At 55.0% G+C, this 26,926-nt stretch overlaps 1 protein-coding gene across 2 annotated transcripts in view; it reads right to left on the bottom strand.

Moving 5' to 3' along the window:
• Positions 1-23,785, bottom strand: part of Srxn1 (sulfiredoxin 1) — a 43,459-nt gene extending 19,674 nt beyond the window's left edge. Inside the window, exons 1-2 of one of the 2 annotated variants that reach the window (XR_009225790.1) lie at positions 23,528-23,785; positions 18,820-19,738 (exon numbers count right to left, since the gene is read on the bottom strand). Coding sequence is in view for 1 of the 2 variants with exons in the window: in XM_046433733.2 (XP_046289689.1) it covers positions 19,535-19,738; positions 23,528-23,728 (405 nt within the window). In the remaining variant the exon portion in view is untranslated. Of the gene's footprint in view, positions 1-15,811; positions 19,739-23,527 lie in introns of those variants that run through there. The other variant, XM_046433733.2, reaches the window with a different exon arrangement.
• Between the last annotated feature and the right edge of the window lie 3,141 nt (positions 23,786-26,926).

Below are 26,926 nucleotides of genomic sequence, written 5' to 3'. Positions count from 1 at the left end.
CAGGGATTCGATGCCCGGACAATTCCCAGCACCCAGGGGAAGGGCGAGAGCTGCCAGTTATCATTAGCCGTGACTCTTACGGTGGTGGCAGGGAATCAGATGCTAATGAAGGGCCACTTGGGAGCCCAGGAGCCTCAGTTCATAGCCCAGAGAGGATGTGGACTCGGCCCTGTATCTATTTCAGTCTGGTCATAGAGACTGAAGGTCAAGGTCAAGGTCACCACTCCCCCCCCCTCCAAGGCCATACTCGTGAGCACATGTTTTTCTTAAAATGTACCACAGGAGGCCTCCCAGCCTTCTGGGAGGGGAGGCTGGGTGCAAGATTTAAATCCAGGACACAGCCCTGCCCCAGTGTGGACCCTAAACGTGTCACTTCGTGGCTCTGAATTCCACTAAAAGGCCTTGTTCTGGTTTGAGATAAACCGTGCACAGTGAGAGGGAGTCTCCAAGGCTCACGCTTGAGCAGGAGTGTGGACTTCCAGGGCAGGAGTCAGGCAGTGTGGGGGGTGAATCCCAGTGACCCAGACGTTACTGGGGTTGCAGATGGCCACAGGCTCTGGGAGGGAGATTGAATCCCACAAACATCCAAGATTCATCTGTAGAGCCCCACCAAGGCCAGGTGCTCCCATGAAGCCCCTTAGCCCAGCACTAGGGATCTGAAGAGGAGATGGACACCTTGGTGCGGCGCAGGGGAGGGAGGGGTACTCTGAGGAAGCTAAAAGGGGGTCAGGGAGGGCGTGAGCCGGGAGGCGGGGATGGAGTGACCGTGAGCCGTGGAGACACGGAGGGAGAGATGGTTTCAGTGGACGGGGCATGGACTGCCCAGGCCCTGAGCGCGCATCTTGGAGCTCAGGGTGGGCAGGGGAGGGGCGGTGCAGGCGAGGGTCCCGGATCGGGTGGGCTGAGCTTGGAGCCGTGGGCAGGACTCTTCTGGGTTAGGAGGGAGCTCATCAGAGGCCTCTGGGCAGAGGCAGGACGGGGTCTGCTCCTGGATCGCAGGGACTCCCGGCTGCCTGGGGAGAGCGGACCAGGGGGTCAGGGGGGTTCTGGGGCCTGGGAGGAGGACAGTGCGAACCAGGCCGTGTGGGAGGAGGAAATGAGAGGCCCCAGCTCCCAGGTCAGAGGTGAGGAGAGGGACGGGGTCATGGGAGGGCGGGCAGTGTCCCCTGACCTCGATGTTGCACATGCCCTTTGACCTAGCAAGCCTGCTTCAGGGACTTGTCCTGCATTTCACCCTGCACAGGTGTGAACTGCTGCACGGGCAAGGCTGCCAGTGGGAGGGCTGGACAGCGCCTCGTGTGGGCAGGGAGGTGGACCCGGTACGGGGTGTCCATCTGGAGGACAAACCAGGTGAGACCTCCATCTTGCAGTGTACGCAAGAAGGCCACCGAGTCTTTGACAAGCCCTCGTCTGCAGGTCCACCTACCCACCCTCGGGCCTGCCCTGGGACTTTTGGACCAACGATTATTTGGGGGAAACCAGTTGCCATTGGAAGAAGCCCAGTCACCCCAAGACTGCCACACCGCAGGGAGTCCAGGCAGGTGCTGGGAGGAGTCCTCTAGAACTAGAGACCCCACGGGAGGAGGGACAGAGGCCAGGCGCATCGAGGTGCAGATGCGAGTGAGGAGGCCGTGTTGGGTGGGAACCTCCAGCCAAGGCCCCGGGGTTGCAGGACGAGCCGCCCAGCCCCCCCCCCCCCCGACCTCCTCACCCACCAAATCATGCACAGAACACAGTGGCTGTACTGTGCCTCCTAGCTGGGGAGCTGGGTGGCCCAGAAGAAGACCAGAAGACATGCTCCTGGTACGTGTGTGACAGCAGCCATCGGCCCTTGTGATGATGGGCCATGAGTTGGAGGCCATCCAGGTGACCACGACAGGGTGGCAGGTGGGAAAGCCTGGTAGGTGCACAAAGTCCTAATCCGCTAGTGGGGGCCCCAGGTTACCCCACAGACAGATGGGTGTTCAACAGGGGTGAGCACTGGAGCAAAAATGAAGTGAAAATGCAAACACAGAAAGCAGCAGTCACGTGCCAGCACACCACGTTCCACAAGAAGATCCAGACAGCACAGAACACACGGAGGTCTACCAGGAGGGTCCACAGGGCCTGGACAATGGGAGGGGGATGGTGGCACTGGCCTGTAACCCAGTGACTCAGGAGGCTGAGGCAGGAGGATTGCAAGTTCAAGGCCAGCCTCAGTAATTTAGTGAAACCTGTCTCAAAATAAAAACTAAAAAGGGCTGGGAGTGAAGCTCAGAGGTACAACATCCTGGGTTTGATCCCCAGTACTGCAAGAAAGAAAGAAAAAAAGAGAAAAAAAAAGAAAGAAAGGAATCAGTGAGCCCTCTGTATCTGCAGATTCGTACTCATGGGTTCATCCAATCAGGTATCAGAACTACTTGAAAAAAAAAGCTTTTATACTGAATATATACAGACAATGCAGTGTAACAATTATTTGCATAGTATTTACATTGTACCAGGTTTATAAGTGAGCTAAAGACGATTTAAAGCATAGGGAGGGACTGGAGATGAGGCTCAGTGGTAGAGTGTGCAAGGTCCTGGGTTCCATCCCCAGCACAGAAAAAAAAAAGAGCACAGGGAGGATGTGTGGGTTACATGCAAACAGCATGGTTGTTGTTGCTGTCCTTTGGTATCTGGGACTGAGCCCAGGGGTGCTTAACCACTAGTCACATCCCCAGCCCTTTTTATTCTTTATTTTCAGTTAGGGTCTCACTGAGTTGCTTAATGCCTTGCTAAGTTGCTGAGGCTGGCTTTGAACTGGAGATCCTCCTGCCTCAGCCTCCCCAGCTGCTGGGATCACAGGCGTGCGCCAGGCCCCACTGTGGTTTTAAACACACACGTATGTAGAATAATGTAATAGGGCCCATGTGCCGACTCCCCAGTTTTGGAAATCAACTTTTTAAATACAGGCGAGGAGGTAGTGGTTTTCAAGTATGTCCACAGAGCGCTAATCCACTCACCTCTGAGTCACTGCACTGAACCCCCGTGTCTGGTGAAGACGGCGAGGCAGAGGTGGCGTCTGAGGCCAGGCTGGGTAAAGGGACTGTCGTCCACCTCACTGTCTCCCAGCTTTACTCTGGGATTCAGCCACCGCATGGGGATGGAGTGGGAACCCAGGGACAGGCAGGTGTGGGGAGGAACTGATTCCTCTCTGTCCTCCCCAGCCTGGCCATCACCAGCTCCAAGGGGCCTGCCGTGACATGAGTCCCCAGGACAGGATGCTCCAGCCAGTCAGGCCTCCGTCGCCAGCATCTGTACTGCTCCCCAGTGCCACCAGAGGACCAGCTTCCCTCGGCTGAGCCGCTCTCCGATTCCCGACCCCCAGGCACTGCAGGTATGACTAAGATCACCGTCGCTTTACAACCTGTTTGGAGGTCATTCTGCAGGTGGACGCCCACAGGAGGCGCCTCTGCCATCCTTCCCCTGTAACAGCCCTTTTCCTGATGTTGTCATTCCTGTCAGTCTTTCCACTTTTACTACACATTATAAGTCTTGACCCAGCACATGGGCTGTGGATCCCTTTAAAGAGCACACGGATGTCCGTCTCCAGGGCCTTCCTGTTCTGTTCACGGCATGGGTCCCTGCCCACTCAGGTTTTGCCCTTCCACAGCATCCTCTGAGACTTATCTGTTGCCAGGCAGCAGCTGCAGGCCCTCTTCCCCGCCGGATGGTGTCCATTAGATGAATGGACCACGAGACCTTACCAGAAAGCCTATGTTCATGGACATTTGGTCCTTTTTTTGTTGCTATGAAAAACAACGGTGCAGGTGACATAGTTTCCCTCCACCCTCTTCATATGGCAGCTTCCTTTTCTGGGGGGAGGGGGGCGTCTCAGCTCTAATGGAATTTCTGGCATCTTTCCAAACCAGCACCTTGCACTTTCCCAGGAACACGGGAAATTTGGTGAATTCAAGAGGGTCTCTCCCTCTGACTTCCAGGGAACAGAGAGCAGCATGTGCAAAGGTCCCGGGGTGGGAGAGGTGCCTGGTGTGGCAGAGGTGTGGCAAAGAGGCAGGTGTTGCTTCAACCCAATGTCAAGGGGCAAGCAGGAGGTGAGGAGGGCCCAGGGTAGGGGCCATTTGAAGGGGCCTAGCATTTATTCTGCCTTTTTTTTTCCCTCCCAATGAAACTCACTCATTGGGAGTTTAGACAATTGACACCATCAGATTTATTTTCCTCTTTCTTTTTTTGCACCACTGGGGACCAACCCCAGAGCCCCCACATGCTAGGCAAGCACCCTGCTACTGAGTCACATTGTGATGCCCCTCCTTTGGTCACTTTGTGAACATAATGGGAAAGACAGGTCGGAAGCCAGGAGCCCACAGAGACGCCCCACAATCCTGGCGGGGAGGAGGTGGCTTGGTCAGCAGTGGGACGCGGCTGGGTCCCCGATCTGCTTCGTGGTGGACCCCACACTACTTGCTGATAGATCTAATGCCAGGTGTGAGAAGGACCGGTCCTGGGTGACCAGGAGGCTTCGGGCAGGACTGAAGCAGGCTGGTGTGGAGAGGGGTCTGGACAGGGATTGTCAAAGCAGCAGTGCAGGGGACACCTGGACTGGGGACACCCCGTGGGAGCCCTCCCCAGGAGGCTGCAGAGGGCTCTTAGGGCAGGAATGGGGAGAACCGAGGGGTCAGGACACAGGTCTTCTGTGGGTGTATCCAAGCACTTGCTGCTTCTGTGATGTGTTAAATAGATAGTTAAACCCCCCTAAAGGTATTTGTTTATTTAAACTTTGGGTGGAACCCAGGGGCCCTCTACCCCGGAGCTAAATCCCCAGCCCTTTTTACTTACTTACTCTGAGGCAGGGCATGGCCAAGTTGCTGAGGCTGATTCAAACCTGCGACCCTCCTGCGTCAGCCTCCTGAGTTGCTGGGATGACAGGCCTGAGCCAGTCCATCTGGCTTCTAAGTGTTTTTAAAACAATAACCCACTCACTCCTCATAACTGACCTGGGATAACAGGTCCTACCACCATTATCAGCATTTTATAGAGATTCAGAAACTGAGGGACAGAGAGGTTGTCATTTGCCCAAGGTCACACCCCGAGAAGAGGCAGACCCAGGTTTGGGCTCTGGACAGTCCAACTCCAGAATCCTAGCACTTCACCCGCTGCGATGCCTTTGCCAGCGTCTGGTCTCCTAAGTGGGCACCTTGATGGCTGCGGGCTGGGGGGAGGGGGATATGAGGGAGAAGGTGAAAATGAAGGGTGTGGGGATAATGAGCTTGGATCTGAGAAATGGGGTCAACTCAGCTCCCTGCACCTAATGCAAAGAGGAGGGAGAGGAGGACTGAGAACAGGAGAGGAAGGAGATGATGGAGGAGGGGGAGGGGGAGGAGAGGGGGGAGGGGGAGAGGGAGAAGATGGAGAAGGAGGAAGAAGAGGAGGTGGAGGGAGGAGGAAGGGGGACAGGAGAAGAGGGGAAGGAAAAGAAGTGGAAGAAAGCATGTTTCAGCTGTACCCTCTGGATCACAATCCTCGTGAGCCCCTGGGCCCCAGGCCTGCCCCTAGTGGGCTTCTTGGGACTGGTCCTGACCCTCCCCCAGTGCTCCAGCCTCTCCCTGTCCCAGAAGCCTGCTTGCTCTCACCTTGGAGCCTTTGCCTGGGTCTTGTCCTCAGTAAGAGCGCCCTTGCCTCCTCCCACCAGCTCAGGAACTCCTACACATCCACCAAAACCCAGCCTCCAGCCTCCCCTCAGTGACACCTGTTTCTAGCCTCCACTCCTCTGGGCCGCCACAGCCCTCTGCACCTCTGTCCTCTGGTTGACTCCACCAACTTGTCTCCAGTGGGCTCCAGAGGGCAGGGCCTGGGCTGGCTCATCTCTTGAGTCCCCAAGTGGCTCCAGAGCCTGCTACATGGTGGGAGCTGGGTACGTATTACTCCATACATGTGATGGACAGAGGGATGGATGAAGGAAGGAAGGATGGAAAGATCACTACGGACACCAAGACCACTTTTCTTTTCTTTTTAATATTTATTTCTTAGTTTTCGGTGGACACAACATCTTTATTTGTATGTGGTGCTGAGGATCGAACCTGGGCCCCACGCGTCCGCCTGAGCCACACCCCCAGCCCAAGGCCACTTTTCCAACAGCAGCACAATCCCAGGGCTGAGAAAACAATTCCCAGCGTGTCATGGATCTCACAGAGTAGAACTGGGATTCCTAGACCTTCTTTTCTAGAGCTAGAGAATGTTCCTGAAGGAGAGTCCCTGGGCATTCCCTCTTCCGGCTGTGTGACGTTGGACAAGACACTTAATAACCCTGTGCCTCAATGTCCCCATCTGCACAATGGGGGGAATAGTGACACCTTCTTCATGGGTGGTTTTGAGGATAAAACCGTGTGTGCCAGTAGTGCAGTACCTGGACACCATTCATGCCCACTAATTGTTAGCCACGACAATATCGTGTCTATACTGGACTTTATTTTGCAATAATTTCAGAAACACAGAGAAGTTATAAAAACTGTGCAAAGAATTCATTCCTGTACATGCTTTGCTCAGATTCCTTAAATGTTAACATTTTATTACTCTTGTTTCGTCTTTCTGCTTACATTTTTGTTTGAACTGTTGTAAATTGCAGACAGGATACCTCTTTGCCTCTGAGTTAATTCATGTATATTATTTCTCTTTTTTTTCCAGTACTGGGAATTGAACCCAGGGCGCTCTTCCACTGAGCCACATCTCCAGCATTATTTTGTATTTTATTTAGAGACAGGGTCTCACTGAGTTGCTTAGCACCTTGCTTTTGCTGAGGCTGGCTTTGAACTTTTGATCCTCCTGCCTCAGCCTCCTGAGCTGCTGGGATGACAGGTGTGATTCACAAGTTTTTGATCCTCCTGCCTCAGCCTCCCTAATAGCCAAGATTACAAGCGTGCACCACCACACCCGGCTATGTTTAGTTTTTAATGTCTTGTTAATCTCCTTTTTCTAGAATAGCTCCTTACTTCTTTGATTTTTGCAACCTTGACATTTTTTGGAGAGTATAGACCGGTGGTTTTATAGATGGTCTCTATTTGGATTCTGCTGTTATTTCTTTATGATTAAATTCACATCAGTTGCTTTGGACAAGAACGCCACAGAAATAATGCTATGTCCTTTACAATGCAAAGAATCTGGGGACACGTGATGTGGGTTTGCTCTGTTACTAGCAAGTTCTTTTGGACCACTTATTTAAGGTGGCATCTGCAAGATTTCTCCACTGTAGTGACTCTTTTTCTTTGTAACTAATTAAAATCTTGTGGGGAGATACATTGAAACTAAGTAAATTCCTTGTTTCTCTCCCTCCTTCACACCCACATGAGCAGGATGATATATTTTACATTAGATGTATTTATTATTTGACCAAGGAAAATAGAAGTAGGGAGTCATACTCTAATAGCACAACAGAGGTCATGGAAGGCCCCCCACCCCATCTCCACGCACTCAGTCCTTCCAGAAAATTCCATGTCACGGACAAGCTTCAATCCACACCATCCTCTGGTACTTCTGAGCACCCAGAAGGTAGCTCAACACACACAGCATTCTTTCTGCCTCTTACTTCTTCTCTTGTTTTAAAATAGTTTTTTAGTTGTAGTCGGACACATACCTTTATTTCATTTATTTATTTCTATGCGGTGCTGAGGCTGGAACCCAGGGCCCCGCACCCTGTTACCTTATTCAGTGAACACTTTGGAGACCATTTTACATTTGCACCTATGGAGAGATCTAGAATCAATTTTAGAAACTCAAATCCGCCCAAGAGGCAATCCCAGGCCAGTGAAATCTCTTTCCACTAAAAAACTAGGGAAACTGAGGCCCAGGGTGGGGCAGGACTGGGTTTTTAAGGTCAGAGGCAAACGGACCTGCACAGCAGCTGTGGACTCCCGCACAAGAGAGTGGGCGGGTCTCAGGCTGGTGAGCCAGGCCTTGGGGCCTTCCTACAAGATGCCGGCTCCAGCTCATGCCCCGGTTTTCAGCCTGGCTTCTCCCTGCCCTCCCCGCCCCCCGGGCCCCTTCTTAGTTTTAGTTAGGGACCCCCCTCCAGCTCCCTGCTGGGCCGGGCCTTGGGAGCCCCATTGATCCTCTGACAGCCCAAGACGGATCGGCTGGAGTGTGTATTCAGGTGCAGGCTCCTGGCACATGGAGGCCAGATGAGGCTGGGCTGGGGGCCAGGGCCCGCTGGGGCAGGGGACGGAGTTGGAGGAGCGGGGACAGGAGCATCCCACAGACACCTGCCTCCTCTCCCTCCCCATGGGCTCCCACCCTTTTGGGGGCTGCTGCTCCCCCTACAGCCTGGGGACCCGGGTGAGTGGTCTTGCTTGGTCTCCTCGCGGTGCCACCCTCCCTCCCGTGATGCTGACGGGTCCTCCTGAGCCTCAGCTTCCTCATGATGGTGGGGAGGAAATGAGCGTCCCCAGCAGACCGCAGGGCGCGGCCAGGGCCCTCTCCATGTCCCTCACTGGCCTCTGCAAACCCTACTCCACGTTTCCTTTCTGCTATGGAAGTCCCCAGCCCAAGGGGCCGCATGGCTCCGCCTGTCGGAAGTTGTCCCTTCTGGCCATCAGCTGTGCGGTTCCCCACGGCGGAGTGGACCCCAGAAAGCAGGGTCTGCTTCCATGCCCGGTGACACTCGAAAGGCCCTCAGATGGCACGTGCATCTCAAGTGGGTACTGAGTAGCTGCTGTGTGCGGGTACGGGGGGACCGGGGAGTCCCGGGCTCCAAGACAGGCCAACCCAGACAGGGGACAGGGGAGATGGGAGCCCGAGAGGAGCCAGGACCCAGTGAGCCCCACCTGACATGGAGGGTGGGCGCAGAGAGAGGTCGGGGTGCAGAGAGAGACGGTGAAGCTCAGGGGGCCCTAGATTCCCAGAGGGCAACGGGGTCACAGGGAGGCTGGGGACTCAGCTGAGGGGAGGAAAGCTCAGATGGGAAGGGCACTGAGGGGGGATCCCTGGGGGGGGCACACAGGCCCCCACAGCTCAGGGAGGGGAGGGCTGCGCAGGTGGAGGGTGGGGGCTGTAGCTCCGGAACAAAGCCCTGGGGAGCAGCGGCCCTAGTTTTTTCCAGCTGACGGGCCCTGAGCTAATTACTGATAATGAGCAGCTGGGCTCCGGGATTTGCACTCAGAGTGATCATCAGCACCGCCGTGGAAGGCAGCCAGTGCCAGCCTTCGGGGTGGCCATTTAGGGTGCCGAGGTGACATCACTGGCTCCATGTGGTTTTGCCTTCCCTGCAGAAGAGAAGATGGCAGAAGGACAATCTTGACTAGAGGCAAGAAATGAGCATGTTTCTCCTGTCCTAGGCCAAGGCCTGGGCTGGGATTCCTGGCGAGTGGACAGGGGCTGCGGCCCTCACAAACCTGAGGACATTAGGCTCGGAGGACCCTCAGATGGAGCCAGAGGCTGCCCGCTGCAGGGACGATGGAATCGTCCACCGAGGGTGCTGTGTTTATCCTCTCTATCAACCCATGAGGGAGCCTCTGGTATTGACCCCATTTTACAGGTGAGGAAACCGAGGCACTGAGGAGTCGCACAGCCAGGGACCAGCTGAGCTGGGATGTGAACCTGGGCTTTCCCTGTGATGGGCTGACAGTTCCTCTCTCCCCCGACTCCCCTCTCTGCAGGGATGCCGGTATGTTTGGTGTCCCCGCAGGGTTGGGAGGTGAGACTTAAGTATAAATAAATAAACAGGGAGCAGATGGTTGGGGGGGGGCTGGGAGGGGCAGGCTAGGGCCTCCCACTTCTCCCTGGGAAAACACTGCAGGGCCCCCAGCAAATGGATTCCAGACCCAGTGCCCGGAGCACCCTCCCCACGCTGCACCCTGGCTGGCTGCTCGGGGACCTGGCCCAGGCCCTGAGAGAAATGGTGGGCTAGGCCCTGAGTCCTGGCTTTTATTCATCTCCTGCTTCTCTCTCTTCCTCCTGTGTGAGCCTGAACCAGTCACTTTACCTCTCTGTGCCTCATTTGACAGATGGAGATCTATCTGTTAAATGAGGGGAAGGAGAAAGAACTATCACGCTTCTGTTCAGGGGTCCCCTCCTCTGGGAAGCCTTCCCAGACTGCTCCAGGCCGACTTTGTTAGAGTAACATTTTAGCATCGCAAGGGGGACTCGGGTATCGTGTCTCTGATTTCACAGTCGTCCAGCCGACAGATCCTTGCTGGCCGTGGGCCGGGCACTGTGCCACCCTTAGGGCTGACAGTACGTGGCACATAGCTTCTGCCTGTAGCGCCAGCTGCAACCTGAGGAGCTACTATAGACCCTGGTCACGTGAATGCACACCTGGGTGGGGATGGAGGAGGGCCTCGCTGTGTATCGTGTCCTGGATGTGCAACCTGTCACGGGGTGGGGTGGGGAGGGAATCAAAGGTGAAGTGGGTGAGCAGCCAGAAATTCCTAAATCCCAACCCACCCAAGTGAGAACGCTGTGTCCCAGGTCCTCTCGGGCCAAGAAGCCATGAGCTTCCGAGCGTTGCTTTCTCCCTCCCTTGGCCCGCAGATGGCCGTTCCTGCCTGGGCTCTGACTGTGGACAACGTGACCAAGCTAGAATAGGATGCAGGCAAGTATCGTTTGGTTTATTTTGGTCAATTACCTTCTAATTGGAATGAGGGTTTCTGATGATTCACTTGATGTTTGGAAATTGCTAGTGGGGGCTGGAAGCAGCACCCTCACTCCCAAGAAACGTTGGTATCTTCTGATGAAGATTTTTATTTTTTCCCCCGGGGCCCAGCATGGTGATATTTAGTATTTTAACTGCAGCCGTGGTTACGTGGCTGTGTTCATTTCTCAGGATGTATTTCCTGATCACACTTAAAATTGGTGGCTTTTTTTTTTTTGGTACCAGGGATTGAAGCCAGGGGTGCTTAACTACTGGGCCACATCCCCAGCCCTTCTTTTGCATTTTATTTAGAGTCAGGGTCTTGCTGATTGCTTAGGGTCTCGCTGAGTTGCTGAGGCTGGCTTTGAGCTCACGATCCTCCTGCCTCAGCCTCCAGAATCGCTGGAATTACAGGAAATGGGTGCATTTTAATTGCATGTAAACCTCCAAGTTGATTTTAATGTGCATGTGTTTAAATTTAAAAAGAACTCCAGTTCAAGATATTGAGGAAATAGTAGTACAGATGCCATGAGGGTGTGGCCAAGCCAGGAAGCTTGTCCGCTACAGAAAAGTCTGGAGTCAGTGAACAAGGGAAAGAGAGGACACAGTGGGTGAAGGAATGACTGAGCCAGGGAGTGAGGGGGGGCAGGGGACCCAGGCTCTCCCCCCTATGGAGGTGATCTGCTCTGCCCAGCCCCAGCACACTGGGTGGTCCTGCCCAGAGCTAAGGTGATCATCCTGGAGACCCCACCCACAGACTCATCTGCTCCTCTATCTGGGGCAGCCCAAATGCCCTCCCTTTCTAGTCTGCTCTTCTCCGAGTCCTTCACCCCAAAGGCTTAGCCATAATGCACACCAGGTCCTGCTCGCCTGGAGCCTACAACCTGGTGAGGCAGCAAGACAGAAGACAAGTGGACGGACAAACAAATAGAATGACTACAAGCTAATATGAAGGCACACAGAGTGAGAGGGCCAGGGAGACCACCAGAGGCAGAGAGGCGAGGGAAGCCTCTCGAAGGAGGTGACATGTGAACTGAGACCTTAAGGATGCATAAAGTCACCAGAAGAACCGGAGAAAGGGCATTCAAAGCAAGAGCCCAAAGGAAGAGCAAGCGCAAAGGCCCTGGGGTCAGAAAGCCAGTGGGAACTATGAGGCAGCCGGGTGGGCTGGAGGGCACTGGGCTGGGGAAGGACAGTCATTTAGGACGTTCATGGTGAAGAGCCCCTGGTTGTTTTCTTTTTTTCTTTCTTTCTTTTCTTTTTTTTTAAGAGAGAGAGAGAAGAGAGAGAGAGAATTTTTTAAATTTATTTTTTAGTTTTCGGCGGACACAACATCTTTGTTTGTATGTGGTGCTGAGGATCGAACCCGGGCCGCGCGCATGGCAGGCGAGCGCGCTACCGCTTGAGCCACATCCCCAGCACCCCCTGGTTGTTTTCTAAATCTGACCCTCAAACACTTTCATACGATATGATGTGACATAAATTTTAGTAGATGCTCAATACACATTTACTAAATTAGAATTGAAGACCTTCTAGTTCCAATAGTTCAGCCTGCCTGAAGTGGGACTGATCTGCCCTCAACAGACAGGGTCGTATGGTGCCCAGATGAGTGGCCTCCAGAGAGCGCCTGCCCAGGACAAACCCTGGCTCTGCCTTGTCCCTACTGTGATGGCCTGAGAGGCCCCACCTCCCTGAGCCTGTTTTCTCATCTCTACGGTGGCTCAGGACATCCTAAGTGCTTTCTGATTGTTACATATGATGAGGAAGGACAAGGACCAAGAGTTAGGTGACAGATCCCTTTTCAATGGCTTCCCCTCCTGATTCCTGCAGGAAGAGTCCCATTTTGTAGGGTGGGGCTCCCTGACACTTGCTAACTGAGAGTCAGCAGTGTGACCTGTGCTGGGTTCAGAGGGAGTTAATAACGGGGCTGGGTTGACATCGTTTGCATTTGTGGCTACCTTTATTTATGTCATTGATACCAATTTTCCTTGGCTATCTCAAGTTTATTTTTATTTTTGGTACTGGGGACTGAACCCAGGGACACTTTACCACTGAACTACATCCGCAGACTTTTTCCTTCTCTCTCTCTCTTAATTGGGACAGGGAAACTGCTGAGGGCCTTCCTAAGTTGCCAAGGCTGGCCTTAAACTTCTGATCCTCCTGTCTCAGCCTCCAGTCACTGGGATTACAGGTATGCACTCCCCCCCCACCCCCAGCTATCTCAAGTTTCTTAAAAATTAAAAAAAAAATTAAGTCAAACAAAATCAAATTTAGATTTGAAAAAGCTATACCCAGTTTGGGCACCTCTTACTGCCCATGTCCCCCGGGGGGACTTCAAGAGGACAGGGGTTTCATCTGCTTAGGCTCTGATGGCCTGGTGCCTGGGGCAGTGTATTCTGTGACCATTTGTAGCAGGAATGTCAGGGAGGTGTGTGAAGGTGGGAACAGTCACTCCCGGACAGCCCTGTCCTGCCCTCTCTGGGGTCCCTCAGTTTCGTCTCTGGCAGTGGCTTTCCTCTCTCTCTCCCACACCCCCAGTCTCCAGGGCAGGTCAGGGCTGTGACTTGTCCCTTGTCCTTGGGGGAAAGGTTTCTGGCAGCTGGGTAGAGCCTCCCTCCCCCATAAGCCTGAGGGCACCTGTCTTCATCTGGAAACAGGTAAGACAGCCCATGGGGACTTCCTATGTTTGTCCTTATTTTGCAGATAAGGAAACTGAGGCTGGGAGAGGTGACTTTGGCTCCAGAGTATTTGGAGAGTCCATTCCCTGCCCTGTAAAAATGAACATCTAAAATTCCTCCCTTCCAAACTGGGTGAGAGGACCAGGGAGACCACCAGAGGCACCCAGTAGGTGCACCATAAATGTTGGCTGTTAGTATTGTTGTTCTTAGTGGTGAACTTACCAGGATCTCACAGCTCGTAGGTGGCATCAACAACTGAAACCTCGGTCAATCCATCTAAAGTGACTGACTCGCCCTGCGGTGACGCAGCCTGTAACCTCGGGCACAGGAGGCTGAGGCAGGAGGATGGCGAGTTCAGAGCCAGCTCCAGCAACCAGGCGAGGTCCTAAGCAACTTAGTGATTCCCTGTCTCAAAATAAGAACTTTAGAGCTGGGATGCGGCTCAGTGGTCGGTGGCCCTGGGTCCAGTCCCCAGCACTAGGACCAAACCAAAGTCTGTCTCCACCACGGAGCAGTCCTCAGGGCAGCAGCAGCAGCAGCGCCGCCTGCGATCGGTGCTTCCCGCCCCCCCCCCCCCCCGCAAGTGGCGCCTAGGGTCGGGGACAGGTTACCAGGTGGCCGCCTCCCGCCGCCCGCGGGGCAGGTTCGCGGCGCCCGCAGAGCCTCCCGCGGGGGCGCCCGACCGCCGGGCCGGCTGGTGGCGGGCGGCCTGGAAGACATTACACGGCTGTCGGCCGCGGGCGTCGCTCCCAGTTCCGGAGGCTCCCGGCGGCGGACGCGCGGGGCCAGGGGACGGCCCGCCACAAAGCGCGCTTTGTTCTGCGCTCCCCCCGGAGCTGGAACCAATGGATTGGCGGCCGCGGAGGTCAGGGGCCAGGCAGCGCGGGCAGCCGCGAGGGGCGGGGCGGGCGCCGGGGCCGCGGGGCCCGGGTGGGGGCCGGGACCCCGCAGGCCAGCTGGGCCCGCAGCAGGTCGCCTGGGCCTCCGTTTACCCGTCTGTCCAACGGGAAGGTCATTGCTGGTACCCGGTCACCTCTCGGGTCTGCTCTGAGGCTCCACTAGGGCAGTCAGGGAGGTCCTGCTGCTGGTGCAGGTGCAGGTGACGGAGGGGGCAGCCTGGGGGTGGTGCGGCTGGGGGTGGTGCGGCTGGGGGGGATGGGGGGATGAAGACGGTCCTTTTCGGGGGAGGGGGTACTGAGGATTGAACTCAGGGGCACTCCACCACTGAGCCACATCCCCAGCCCGATTTTGTATTTTATTTAGAGACAGACAGGGTCTCGCTGAGTTGCTTAGCTCCTTGATTTTGCTGAGGCTGGCTTTGAACTCGCGATCCTCCTGCCTCAGCCTCCCGAGGCTGGGATTACAGCTGTGCGCAAACATGCCCCGCAAGACATCCTTTTTATAAAGAGTGGGTCCTCACTTCCTGCTCTGTGGGAGGGCTGGGGCCAGGGGCTGGGAGGGACACTGGAAGTGAGTGTGGTTTGTAACACACAGTGTAAGAGTTTAGAGGCAGGGATGATGTCTTTGGTCCTTTCCAACCCAGGGCAGCCAGGACCTCTCCTCGGTTCCCTGATTTGATCCTGGATGCCAGGCTTGGCTTGTCTCCTCCAGCACTGGCAGGTGGAACTGCTCAGGCTGGGCCCAGGGACCAGGTGGAGTCCATCCTTGGTATTGACTGACACAGGGTAAGGAAGGGCAGAAACCACCCAGAGAGCGGTTTTTTTTTTTTTTTTCCTGACTGGAGGCAGGTCAGACTCTGAATTCTATCCTCTACTCCCTACAGAACTAGAGCCCAGCCAGGACCGTGTTGCATGAATTCCAGCTGGTCGGGAGGCTAAGGCTGGAGGACTGCAAGTTCAAAGCCAGCCTTAGCAACTTAGTGAGACCCTGTCTCTAAATTTAAAATAAAAATGGCTAGAGTTGTTGCTCAGTGGTTAAGTACCCTTGGGTTCAATCCCTGATATAAAAAGAAAAAAAGAGAGAAAGAAAGTAGAGCTCATTAATCCACTCACACACCCCATCTGCGTGTGCCCCCACCCCCATGAGACAATTAGGTTTGGAATCAGAATCCCCTGGGGGAGCAGGCTATCAGGTACAGGGAGCCCCAGAGATTGCCTGAAATATGTGTATGTCTTCCTGGGGGAAGGGCTCAAGGCTTTCTCTGGTGTTCAGCTATATTCGTGAATCCCTGCCCTCCACCAGCAAAAAAAGGGTTAGAAGCACTGGTTGGCTTCCAAATCCGGGGAGGGGGTGGTGGTGGTGGTGGTGGGGGTGGTGGTGGTGCAGCACTGGGAACTGTTATTTTGGAGAGCAACTTGCCACTCTTAGAAGTTGGAAATGAACCTGTGTGCCAGCCCGACTCTGCCACCGCTAGGCATGATTGAGAGCAGAGTGGTGGTGGAGAACCGGCACAGCAATGAACACTGGGAAACTCCTAAATGTCCATTTACAGGAGGATGAAGAATAATACATGGTCATACCACACCGTGCCGCACCCACCCAGTAATGAAAAAGCATGGGCTACACCGACATGGAATTCATGTACTTCACAGCTGTTTATTGAACACTTACTATGTATCAGGTGCTGTTCTTAGCACAGGCTCCCTGTGGTAAGCAAGACAGGCCCAGTATTGCCTCAAGAATCCTTATCCAGGCATGGTAGCGCATATATGTAATCCCAGCTGTTCAAAGAGGCTTCGGCGGGAGGATCGCAAGTTCAAGGCCAACCTCAGAAACTCAGTGAGGTCCTAAGCGACTTAGGGGTGCTTGTCTCAAAATGATGTATAAAAAGGGCTGGGGATGTAACTCAGGGGTTACGCATCCCTGGGTTCAATCCCTGGTACTACTACTAGTACTACTATGGGTGAGGCAGATAGGAACAGACACAGAGGATCATTTTAGAGAGTGATAAAAGCTATGAAGAAAATAAAACTTGGGACAGGGACAGAATGATGGGGAAAAGCCCCTCAGAAGAAGTAACCTTTGGGCAGAGACCAGAATGCGGGAACTCTGGGAGAAGAGCACAGTGCCAATGGGGCAGGTGGCCAGGGCACGCTGCCAGGGGCAATCTGCAAGGGAACTCGCACATGTTCACTACTGCAAGGGCAGATGGAAGGCAGGAAGGGCACAGCCTAATCCCTGAACGTAAATGTCCCCAAAGGGCACAGGGAAAACCAGGACCAGCACTCATGGTGGGCTTTGATATTTTAATTTTTTAAATTTTATTTATTTAACATTTCAATACCTTATTGTTTTATCTTAACCTAAATATACTACACGTAACTATGAATTTTAAAACTGATTTAAAATCGACCATCTGTGGGTTCTAGAGCATGGAGGGGCCTCAGGGGTTCCCCACACACTGCCTTCACTGCATCCAAGTTCCTGGGGGCAGGGGTTTGTTTGGGAGGGGACCCACACGATCATGGGAGCCCTAAAGAGGCACCATAGCCCAGCTTGGAAGGGTCTAGAAGCTTCTTGGAGGAAGTGCCTCCTTTTGGAAGGGTCCATGACACAGAGCAAGTGCAGAAGGGATGAGCAGAACCCGAAGCTCCAGACTCCCAGTGAGGTCCCCAGCTTCTCTGAGCCCCAGTCACCTGTCCCTGGCTAGGCCCTTCCAGCCAGCAGCTGTTTTGTGGGCCAGAGGCCCAGCCTTGCTCGGTGGGGCTGGGAAGCAGCACCACCTGCTGGTCCAAGTGGGAAATGCAGCTCTCAGGCGGCCTCCAGAGCATCATCAGGTCACACCCTTAAAACCCCAGCTGCTCCAAAGTGTGACCTGACCTGTTCTGCACCACCCACTCAGAGCCTGCCTGGCTGGGTCTTCTCTACAAGAAGGAAACGTCCTTTCAGAAGGGAGAGGCCAGCCTCACTTACTTCAGCCTGGAGGCCTGAGGGGCTCATTCATGCAAGGCACCTCAAAGCAGCAGTTTACGGGACACGTCCTCCCTGCACACTTAGGGGCAGACGGTCTATTTGACAGCTTGGGGAAATCCTCCAGGGAAGGCAAAGACATGCCCAATGTCACCCATCGAGTGGGTCCACCAGCTGGTTCAGAACCCAGATCTCCTGGGCCCCACCCAAGGGTCTTGCCTCTGCCCTGGGAGCGCTGGTGTGTGGGGTGTCACCGTATTGGAAAATAGCCAAGGCAGTCTGAATCAGCCGTCCTCAGCCTGAGGTCCCTACACAGCAGATTGGCATCACCCAGGAATTTGTTAGCTGTGCACATTCTTGAGCGGAGTCAACCGACCTGTTGGATCAGAAACTCGGGGCGGAGTCCACCAACCCAGCCTGAGCGTCCGAACCAACTAAGGCAAACGCAGCCCGAATTTTATTAAATAAATGTTTAGTTTGGAATGACTTTAGACTTATGGAAAAAGTACAGAGATAGTGCAAACAGATCCCACCCTCTCCACCCAGCCCGCCCCAACAGCTTCACAATAAATCGACTTCACAGATGACCACAGTACATTTGCCAAAACCAAGGCCGACATTGGTATAGTATTAACTAACATCCAGACTTTATCATCAGAGTCCCAGCTGTTCTGCTAATGTCTTGTTTTTGGTTGTGGTTGTTGTTCTAAGATCTAATCCAGGATGCCACACTGCATTCGATACCTTTCCAATCCTATTCCCCAGGACGCCCAATGGATGGGGAAAGCTGTTGTCCTCACTACCGAGCTGCGGAAACTAAGGCTTGGAGTTGCCAAGTGGCTGAGTTGCCTAAGGCCAGCCAGAACAAGCCCCACCTCACTCTGCAACCTTCTGGAATTCTTCTGGAATGTTCCACCTGCCAATCTCATCTCACCCATGCTGATGAGATGCCCTACTAGAGTGGATCTGGCCCTTGGAGACCCAGATTCTGCCTTATCACCTTGTCCCCTAGACTTTGAGGGCCAGGACATTGTCTTAGTGACATAAGACTGGCCAAAGTGAGGCCCTGTGTGTGGAGAGAGAGGGGGGGGAGGGAGAGGGAGAGGGAGAAGGAGGAGTTATTTGACACCTATTTGTGATAGATGAACAATGGCCCCAAGTTCTCTGCAGTTCCCCTCATCGAGAGGTGTAGTGGTTTCTGTCCTTTGACTCTGGACAAAGACTTACGATTTGCTCTGATCAAAAGAACCTAGAAGTGACACTGTCACAGTCCCTAACCTAGAGTTCTAGAAGTTCTAGTTCTGACTCTTTTGGAATCTTGAGGCCAAAATCTGGTGAACAAGCCTGAGTTAGCCTGTTGGAAGAGAATCAAGCCACCCCGGCCACAGCCAGTCATCTGCCTGACAAGCAAGTAGCCCCGGCTTAGGTGACAGCTGAGGATAGCCCCAGGCAGGACATCAGAGCTGCCCAGCCCAAGTTGCCAACCCACAGAATTATACGTAAAGAAATAACTTTGGGGCTGCTAAGGACGGAAGGCTTCTGTCACAGTGAAGTCTCACCAATACCCTGCTCCTCCTCTCTCCTGGCATCCCAATTTTATTTCAGCAGGCAACATGCCGGTCTCAGAAGATGGGACATGACTGGTGTGCTCAACCATGACAGTTCTGTTCTTACCTTTCTTTGCAGTTACGTATGGCCGGCCCAGGAGACCTAAGCAGATATATGCAGGGGAGAGGGCAGGCAGGACCCAAGCCTCTGGAAGAGGTTCTTTCTGGTAGAAGTTGACAGCCCAGGTGACCTGTCCCTTCCTCTTTAGCAGCACCTCTCTCTTAAAGACAGACACGATTCCTGGAGACACAGCAGCCATCTTGGGACTATGAAGTAGCAAACAAGGAGGACAGGGCAAAAGGATCACAGAGACATAAGCCCTGCCTTCACTGCACTGTTGAAGTGACACCATTTGGGCCATTTGTCTCCAGAATTCATGCAGTGTGGAAAAATAAACCTCTCCTTGTTAACCGGAACCTAGGCTTTCTTTTACTTGCAGCCGAACGTAATCACAGAGCAAGGTATCATGAAGAGTGTGAAGAAGGGCCTTGTTCTTGGGACTCTGGAGCCAGCAGCTTGCAGCTCTCCAAGTCCATCTCTTTTCTCATCTCATCTTCAACAGTCCTTGGAGGATAAGGCCATGATCATACTTTCAGTGGTGACAACTGGGGCTCCCACCCTGTTCTGCCTGAGTCCAAGGCCTGGCCGTTAGCAAAGGCAGAGCCAGAGTCAGACGGTCCCCCAAGGCACAAAGAAACCGCACACATCCCTGCTGCGCCCTCTGTGTGGCCCCGCCTGCTGGCCAGGTGGAATTCCGGGCTCCTGGGGTGGGAGGAGGCTGCTACTGCAGGTCGGGAGTGGAGGCCCCCAGGTAGACCCGCAGGTCCGAGAGGGTGGACTGGACCAGCTTGGCAGGGATGGTCTCGCGCTGCAGCTGCTGGTAGGCCGCGTAGCGGTGGCAGCCCCCGAAGGAGTAGAAGTAGTTGCCCCCCTGGGCCCCTTTGATCCAGAGGACGTCGATGGGGGGCACGCTGTCCGGGTCCTCCTGCGGAGAAGGGCACAGGGCAGTGAGCACGGCCCCGGGCCAGAGTGGCGCTCCAACAGGGAGCTCCTCGCTCCGGCGGGCGAGGCCAGGTGTGCAGGCTGGAGGCGCCACGAGGGCAGCTTGAGCCTCGGCCTCGGGACAGTGTGCATACCAGGGCAGTGGGCAGCTGCCAGCAGACCCGGCGGGGAGTCGCTTACCTACACTCCACATCTGGCCCTGTCCTAGACCCTGGGGACGAGGCACAGCCAGGACAGACACGGTCCCTGTGCACACGGGGCGGTGGGTTACTGGGACAGATGGAGCGAAGAAGGGACCACTGCGTGGTAAGGGCTAGGAAGACAATAACGCAGGTGACAAGACAAGGAAGGGGTCCTTAAGGGCTCTGAGAGGGGACAGTGACGCAGAGAGGCACCTGGGAAGCCAGCGGTGGGAGCAGTTTAGATGAACTGCCTGGGATCAGAGCTCGGCTGCTCGGGCTGTTCACTGGTGCCTCAGTTGCCCTCTCTGTCAAATGGGGATGGAGACGCAGACACACCTCCTGCAGCTCTGGGGTTCCACGGGCCATAATGTCTGCTGGTTCCTACCTGAGGAACGGCATTCCAGGCAGCGGGAAGAGCAAACGCAAGAGCCCTGAGGTGGGACCACGGTGGTGGAGAGCACGGTGAGGAGGCCAGTGTGACCAGAGTGGACTCAAGGCATCAAGGAGGCAAAGTGATCAGAGAGGTCAAGCAGAAGCCAAATGAGGCAGAGTGAAGGGTGTGCAGTCAGGAGGTTCTTGTTTGTTTTGGTACCAGGGATTGAACCCAGGGGGTGCTCAACCACGGAACCACATCCCCAGCTCTGTTGATTTTTAATTTTGAGACAGGGTCTCCCTATGTTGCTTAGGGCCTCACTAAATTGCTGAGGCTGGCCTTGAACTTGCGATCCTCCCGTCTCAGCCTTCAGAGCGGTTGGGATTACAGGCAGGCCCCACTGCACCTGGAGGGCTGGAGCATTTTGAACCTGATGGGATGCCATTCTAGAAATGTGCCCAGAGCAGGCTTAGCCGGATGGACAGAGGAGAGGCCTCCAGAGGTGTTCAGCAGAAGATGCTGCCCTGGCTGCTGGTGTGGGGGGAACCGGGAGAGGGCACAGCAGGTTGGAGGCGTCAGGCAGAGAGGGGGCTAGGAGGGCAAGAGAAAGAGGAGGGTCGAAGGCGATTTCCCAGTAGGGTCTGAGATCAGGTGGGTGTCCTCTAAGTGGGGAGAGCCTGGGGCAGGGCAGGGAGCGGGGTGAGCACAGTAGGGAGACCCTAATAAGTGGGACTGGCCTAGAAGGAAGGCCTCTGCCACTGACCCACAGGACCCCTCTGGAGCTGGCTGATGGTTCATGACCCCACGTTGCCCCAGTGAGCATGAGGCACGTGGTCACAAGCCAGTGCTCCGGAACCAGGAAAACTCAAATTTGGTCTCAGCTCTGAGCGGCTGGGGGATCCTGTGCATTGGCCTCAACTCTGAACACTGCTGCTCACCCATAGGTGGGACTGAGGCACCCACCAGGGTGGCTGCTAAGGAGGTGGTGAGTGGGTGCCTGAGAGATGTTAGTGGAAGCATCTACACCGCCCTGCAGGCGGATAGTGGGTGGGCACAATAAGGATCCCTACAGATGTCTGAGTCTTAATCCTTAAAGCCTGTGAATATGTCACCTTACAGGATAGAAAGGATTTTGCAGATGGACTTAAGGTCAGGATCTTAAGACAGAAGGTCATGGTGGGATGACCCAGATGGGTTGAAGGGACTCACCAAGATCCTTGGGAGTGGAGGAGGGTGGCACAAGTGGAGGCTGGAGTGAAGCAATGTGGGGAGGCCGTGAGTCACAGGCACAGGGGCACATCTGTAACGCCCCGCAGCCCGGGAGGCCGAGGCAGGAGGATCGCAAGTTCCAGGCCAACCTCAGCAATTACGCAAGGCCCTAAGCGACTCAGTGAGACTCTGTCTCAGAATGAAAAATCCAAAAGGCCAAAGATGTAGCTCAATGGTAAAGCGCCTCCAGGCTCAACCCCTAAACAAACAAACAACAAAAATGGCCATGAGCCAAGGAGCGCGACAGTCTCAAGGTGTCACAGTTGGCAAAGCAAGAAAACGGACTCTCCCAGAGCCTCTAGAACACAGCCCCACTGACACCTTATTTCAGCCCAGTGGAACCCACTCTGGACTTGTGAACCACAGAACTGTAAAACAGGACCTCAGCGTTGCTTTAAGCCATGAACTCTGTGGTAACGGGCGACCGCGGCCGTAGAAAATGAGTCCAGTAGGAAAGTTAGCGGAGGCAGGCCCCGTCCTTGCCTCACCCAGGCTACGGTTTAGCACCAGAGATGGGCGTCTCAATGCAGGGGGACCACAGCTATGCTGGTGGGGTCACAGGAGGCTTCCAGGACACAGGGGACCCCTAATCCAGCAACGGAGGGCAGGAAAGAGGCTGGCCCTGAGGTAGGAGGCCTGAGGGAGAGTCAGAGGCTATGCACAAGAGTTTCCTGCAGGGAAAGAGGCCCCGCAGAGGCCCAGCAATGGCGAGGGTGTGCAGGGCTGGACCCCTCCACTGAGAGCCAGGTCCTGAGGCAGGGCTGAGGCCACAGCCAAGACCACAGAGTCCCTGCTCCTGTGGAGTTCACACAACGGAGACAGAACAATACAACACACAATTTCTGGTAGACTAGAGTGCTATCCAGAACACCTCAGGATAAGGGGGGAGCAAGAGGCCAAGGCTCCATCTGCAAGGTGGTCAAGGGAACAGAGACCTATGGCAAGCGGCGGAGCAGGTGCTGTGGCTATCTGCAGCGGTGGCTCTAGGCAGTGGGGACAGAGTGCACATTCTAGGACTGGAGACCTGGGGGCTGGCTGTATAGGCGTTTGGTGGGGTTTAGAAGTGTCCCCACCCCTCCTCTCCTCCATCCCTCACTTTCCAAGGGTCTGGGAGAAGGGGACAGGAAGCCACCTGGGCCTAATGTGACGTATATTCCTGAGTGTCCCCCTTCCTGCCAGGGAGGGTCACTCCAGCTTTCTTTTGCCTTTTGCAGGACTAGGGATGGAGCCCAGGGCCTCGCACAAGCTAGGTGCCTGCGTTCCCCGGACTACACCCCCAGACTTTTAACTTTTTTTTTGAGCCAGGATCTTGCTAAACTGCCCAGAGGCCTCCGCCTCCCAATCAGAGCCCAGTCCACCTGTCGCCCAGCCAGGGCTCCACTCCCGCATTCCTGAGCACTGTGTCTCTGGGATGAAGCTGACCCTTGTCCTCTCCCATTTCTCTTCCAGACAGGGCCCTCCCACGGACATGACACACCCAGTTCCATTGCCACTGTCACAGGTGGAAGGGAAGTCATGGCTTATCTTTGGATAGGGTTGTGGCCACTCAGCTGGGTATTGGGTCCAGGCGACCTGGGTGTGAATTCCCATTGCGCCACTTTCCAAGTGCCTGACCTTGAACAAGTTGCTGGAATCCGCCTGTACCTCCGTTTTTAGGGACAGCATCTGCCTCGCAGGGTTGGCACAAGAAGCTAAGGGCTTAAAACAGCTCCTGCGTCACGGCAAGCGCTATCTTTATAAGTTAGCAATCATTATTTTAATCATCTATTTCAATCCCCTTCTTGCTCAAACGAGGAAACAGAGTGCCCAGAGAGGCCCGGCCACTTGCTCAAGGTCACACAGCCAACGCTGGGCTCCGAGAGAGCCCGGAACCAGTCCCACCTCGCGTCCGGCGCGACCTCCCTCCTCCCGAGCCCTCCCTCCGCGGACGGCCTCCCCGGGGACTCACCCGGATCGTGTCCACCAGGCTCTGCACCTTGGCCGGGTCCAGCACCGACGGCAGTGGACGGATGAGCACGCTCAGCGGCACGTTGTGCACCGCAGCGATGCAGCCCGAGTGGATGCTGCCGCCCTGAGCGCCGCCGCCCGACCCGGGACCCTCGGGCGCCCCGCGGCTGGCGCCGGTCCTGCCGCCAGCGCGCAGCCCCATCGCGTGGTCGCCGCTAGCCCAGCCGCCTCCCGGGCCTCACCTCCGGCCGGGCCGTACCACTCAGCGCCGCCGGTGGGGGCCGCAGGCAGGCGCCTCCCCCCGGGCCCGCAGTGGTCCGGCCGGTCCCCGCGGTCTCCACCCGCACACGCCACGCTCCCCCGGCGCCCGCGACCCGCGCGACCACGGGTCTCCACTGGGGGGCGCCCCTCCGCCGGCGCTGGCCGCGGCCCGGGGAGTGGAAGCGCCCGGGCGGGCTGACTCAGGGTGAGTTTGCAGGTCGCGTGGCGGGAGGAGCGAGTGTGACGCACAGCGAGGGTGACTCAGGCCCGCTGGGGCGGGAGGGGGCGGCGGCCGGACTTGCAGAGCCAGGATGAGTCGGCAAAACCGCGAGAGCGTCCGCCCTCGGCGTCCGAGCTTCGGGGACGCCTGCCACGGAGGTGAGACCGTGGCGACTCCAGGAACGGTAGGGACGTGGCACTGACCGTGCAGGCGCAGTTCGGGACACTTTGCGGGTGGATGATTTATTTACCCCGCCCCCCCCCACCAGCCCTGCAAGGTAGGGACGATGATCATTCCCATTCTGCAAAAGAGGAAACTGAGGCACAGAGAAGTTTACACGGTTTACCCTGGGTCACAGAGTAGATAAGTGACGGAACCAGGGCTCAAATCCTGTCTACCTGCCCTCTAGGCCGCTCTCCGCCCCACCCCTGGCTCCCTGTTCAGCACCAGTAAGTGCCCCAGGGAGCCATTCTGGACAGAGTTGGCGCTGCCCAGAGCTCCACAGTGTCCCATCCCATCATCCAACGCCACCTAGGAAGTGGGCATGGCTTCGGAACACGGGTCCAAGGTAGATCAGCTGAAATGAGAGGTTATCTGAGGGCAAAGGGGAGGCCACCTAGCAAGTCCCCAGCTCCAAGCAGGGACACGGATGGCTTGGCTTTCTTCCTGTGGACACACACGTGCATAATACCCACCCCGGCAGCAGGGGAAACCAGAGATGGCTGGGAGTGGGGTGAAGCTCAAGGGCCAGGGGCCTTTCGGTTAGAACACCTTCTAAACCCCATCTGTGCAATGAGGCGACGCTGCCCATCCCTCAAAGCTGTGAGTGTGAGCAGAGAGAATGCAGCTGGGTGTTTGAGCTGCCTGAGCTCCTTCCTGGTGCATTATGGGTCTCTCACCAAATTTTGGAACCCTGAAGTCCTCAGGACTTTGACCTTGACCTCTCCCTTTCTGCAGTTCCCAAACAATCCCTGTGAGCACTAAATCAAACCCTGTCTCAGAATCCTTAGCCCCAGGATTATGGAGAATTGGAAGATTTCAATAAGAAGCTGTCCCTTCCCGAACTACTTCCTCAGTATAGGAGGTAAAGAAGGCAGGATCATAGTTGCTGGAGTGGAAAAGTGGAGATTTGACCCAATTCTGTCACTGGGGGCCTCCTCAGTGAGGCCCTGATCCTGGTATCAAATTCTGTTATGTTGAGACACCCAGGGCCCAATCCCAATGGCTTAAGTATTGTTTTCTCACATAACAAAAGCTTGGAGGTGGCTGTATCCAAACTTGAAAAGTGTCATCAAAAATCCAGGTTCTGTTCATTTTTTGGTGCCAATTTTCTTAGGTTTACCCCTCATGGTCCCAAGGTGGCTGCTGTAGCTCCAAGTATCAATAACTATAAAACAACATTTAAAGACGGAAGTTAGGACATTCCTTTATGCCTCTTTTTAAAGAGTGAATAAACCTATCATTTGTTGTTCCCCTTCCTGCCCCTTCAGGATCAAGAATTATATGTCCATGTCCAAACCAATCCCTGGCAAGGGGAGTGAAATTACCATGTTTGCCTTAGCTTGACCGGTGTTCACCTTTGGGCTCAAAAGGGTTTGCCCTTCCTGAAATGCATGACCCACGATCTCAGAACAGAACTGAGGAGGCCTGGTAGCAGCAACCTAGTTCTCCTGTGGGCTCCTCCTTCCCTCTACTCTCAGGACCCTGTGGTTGCCAAGGCAACCCCATTTTCTGGGGAGGGCGGGGCAGAGGACTTGACCTGCCCTGCCCAGTCAGCATTTCCTTTATGTTGGTCTGTGTGTCCCCAAGCCAATGTGACTCGGACGTCATCCTTTTGTTGGGATGAATTGGGCATCTCACCTTCACAAGCCTAGAACCGGAAGCCGACATCATTGTCCCTTAGGTTGGATGCTCTCAAAAGCAGACCCTGAGGTAAGGATGTGTGTGGGTGGCTTATTTGGGAGCTGTTCTGGTTTTTATTGCTGCAAAATAAATCACTCCAAAATCAGTGGCATAAAACAGTCATTTATTATCCCCAGATTCTGTGGGTCAGTGACTCAGATGGGAACCTGGGGGACTAGTGTTTCTTCTCTCCAGTGTCTGGGCCATGGCAGGGAGGTGACTCAGCAGCTGGGAGACTTGGTGGCTGAGTCACAGGGTCTCGCTAAGTTGCTTAGGACCTCACTAAGTTGCTGAGGCTGGCTTTGAACTTGCGATCCTCCTGCCTCAGCCTCCCGAGCTGCTGGGATCACAGGCTGGCGCCACCATAGCCATCATGCTTATCCTGCGCGGCCCCCTGTCTCCCTGTTTTCCTCTCCATCTTCGTCCCCTCTGCTGACCTCCTAAGTTCTGTTTTAATTTCACGTAGAAGAGTTGCCTCTTCCTCTGGGATCTTGGGTGCACGCTGAGCAGCTCCTTGGGGTGCTGAGGCAGGTTTGCTCTTCCATTGCTGCTTCTTATGATCACAAGATGAGTTCCAGGGCCAACGGGACAACCCCCATCTTTGTTCACATCCAGTAGGAAAGAGAGAGAGAGAATCCATTCCAGCAATGGTGATAGGAAATTCTTCCTCCGTTCAGTCTGATTGGCCAGCTTGAGTCATGTGACTGCCCGAGATTACTCACTCCTCCTGGGACCTGCCATGTGCTGAGCTGCTTAAACAGGGGTGCAGGGGCCTGGCACTCATTGGGATGACTGTGAGGGCTGAGAGGGGACCCCTTAGTCATCCTCTTGGGGTTAGCCTGCTCCAAGCCACCTGCACCTGGCTAAGCAATGGGCAGATGTCCGATGAATCCTGCTGTCACTGGTTCCTCCCTCGACTCACCTTTGATTTCATCTGCAGTTGTGCTGCAAAGTTCCATGCAAGCTCAGACTTGAGCCCCTGTGTCTTCACATCCCCATCCTTGGGGAGCTCTGCCC

This window comes from Marmota monax, unplaced genomic scaffold, assembly GCF_021218885.2.
Source record: "Marmota monax isolate L192 unplaced genomic scaffold, Marmota_monax_Labrador192_F-V1.1 WCK01_AAM20220418_F8-fsc00014, whole genome shotgun sequence".
Lineage (NCBI taxonomy): Eukaryota > Metazoa > Chordata > Mammalia > Rodentia > Sciuridae > Marmota > Marmota monax.
Note: the sequence above shows the minus strand (reverse complement) of the source record. Positions and strands in the feature narration are given on the sequence as shown.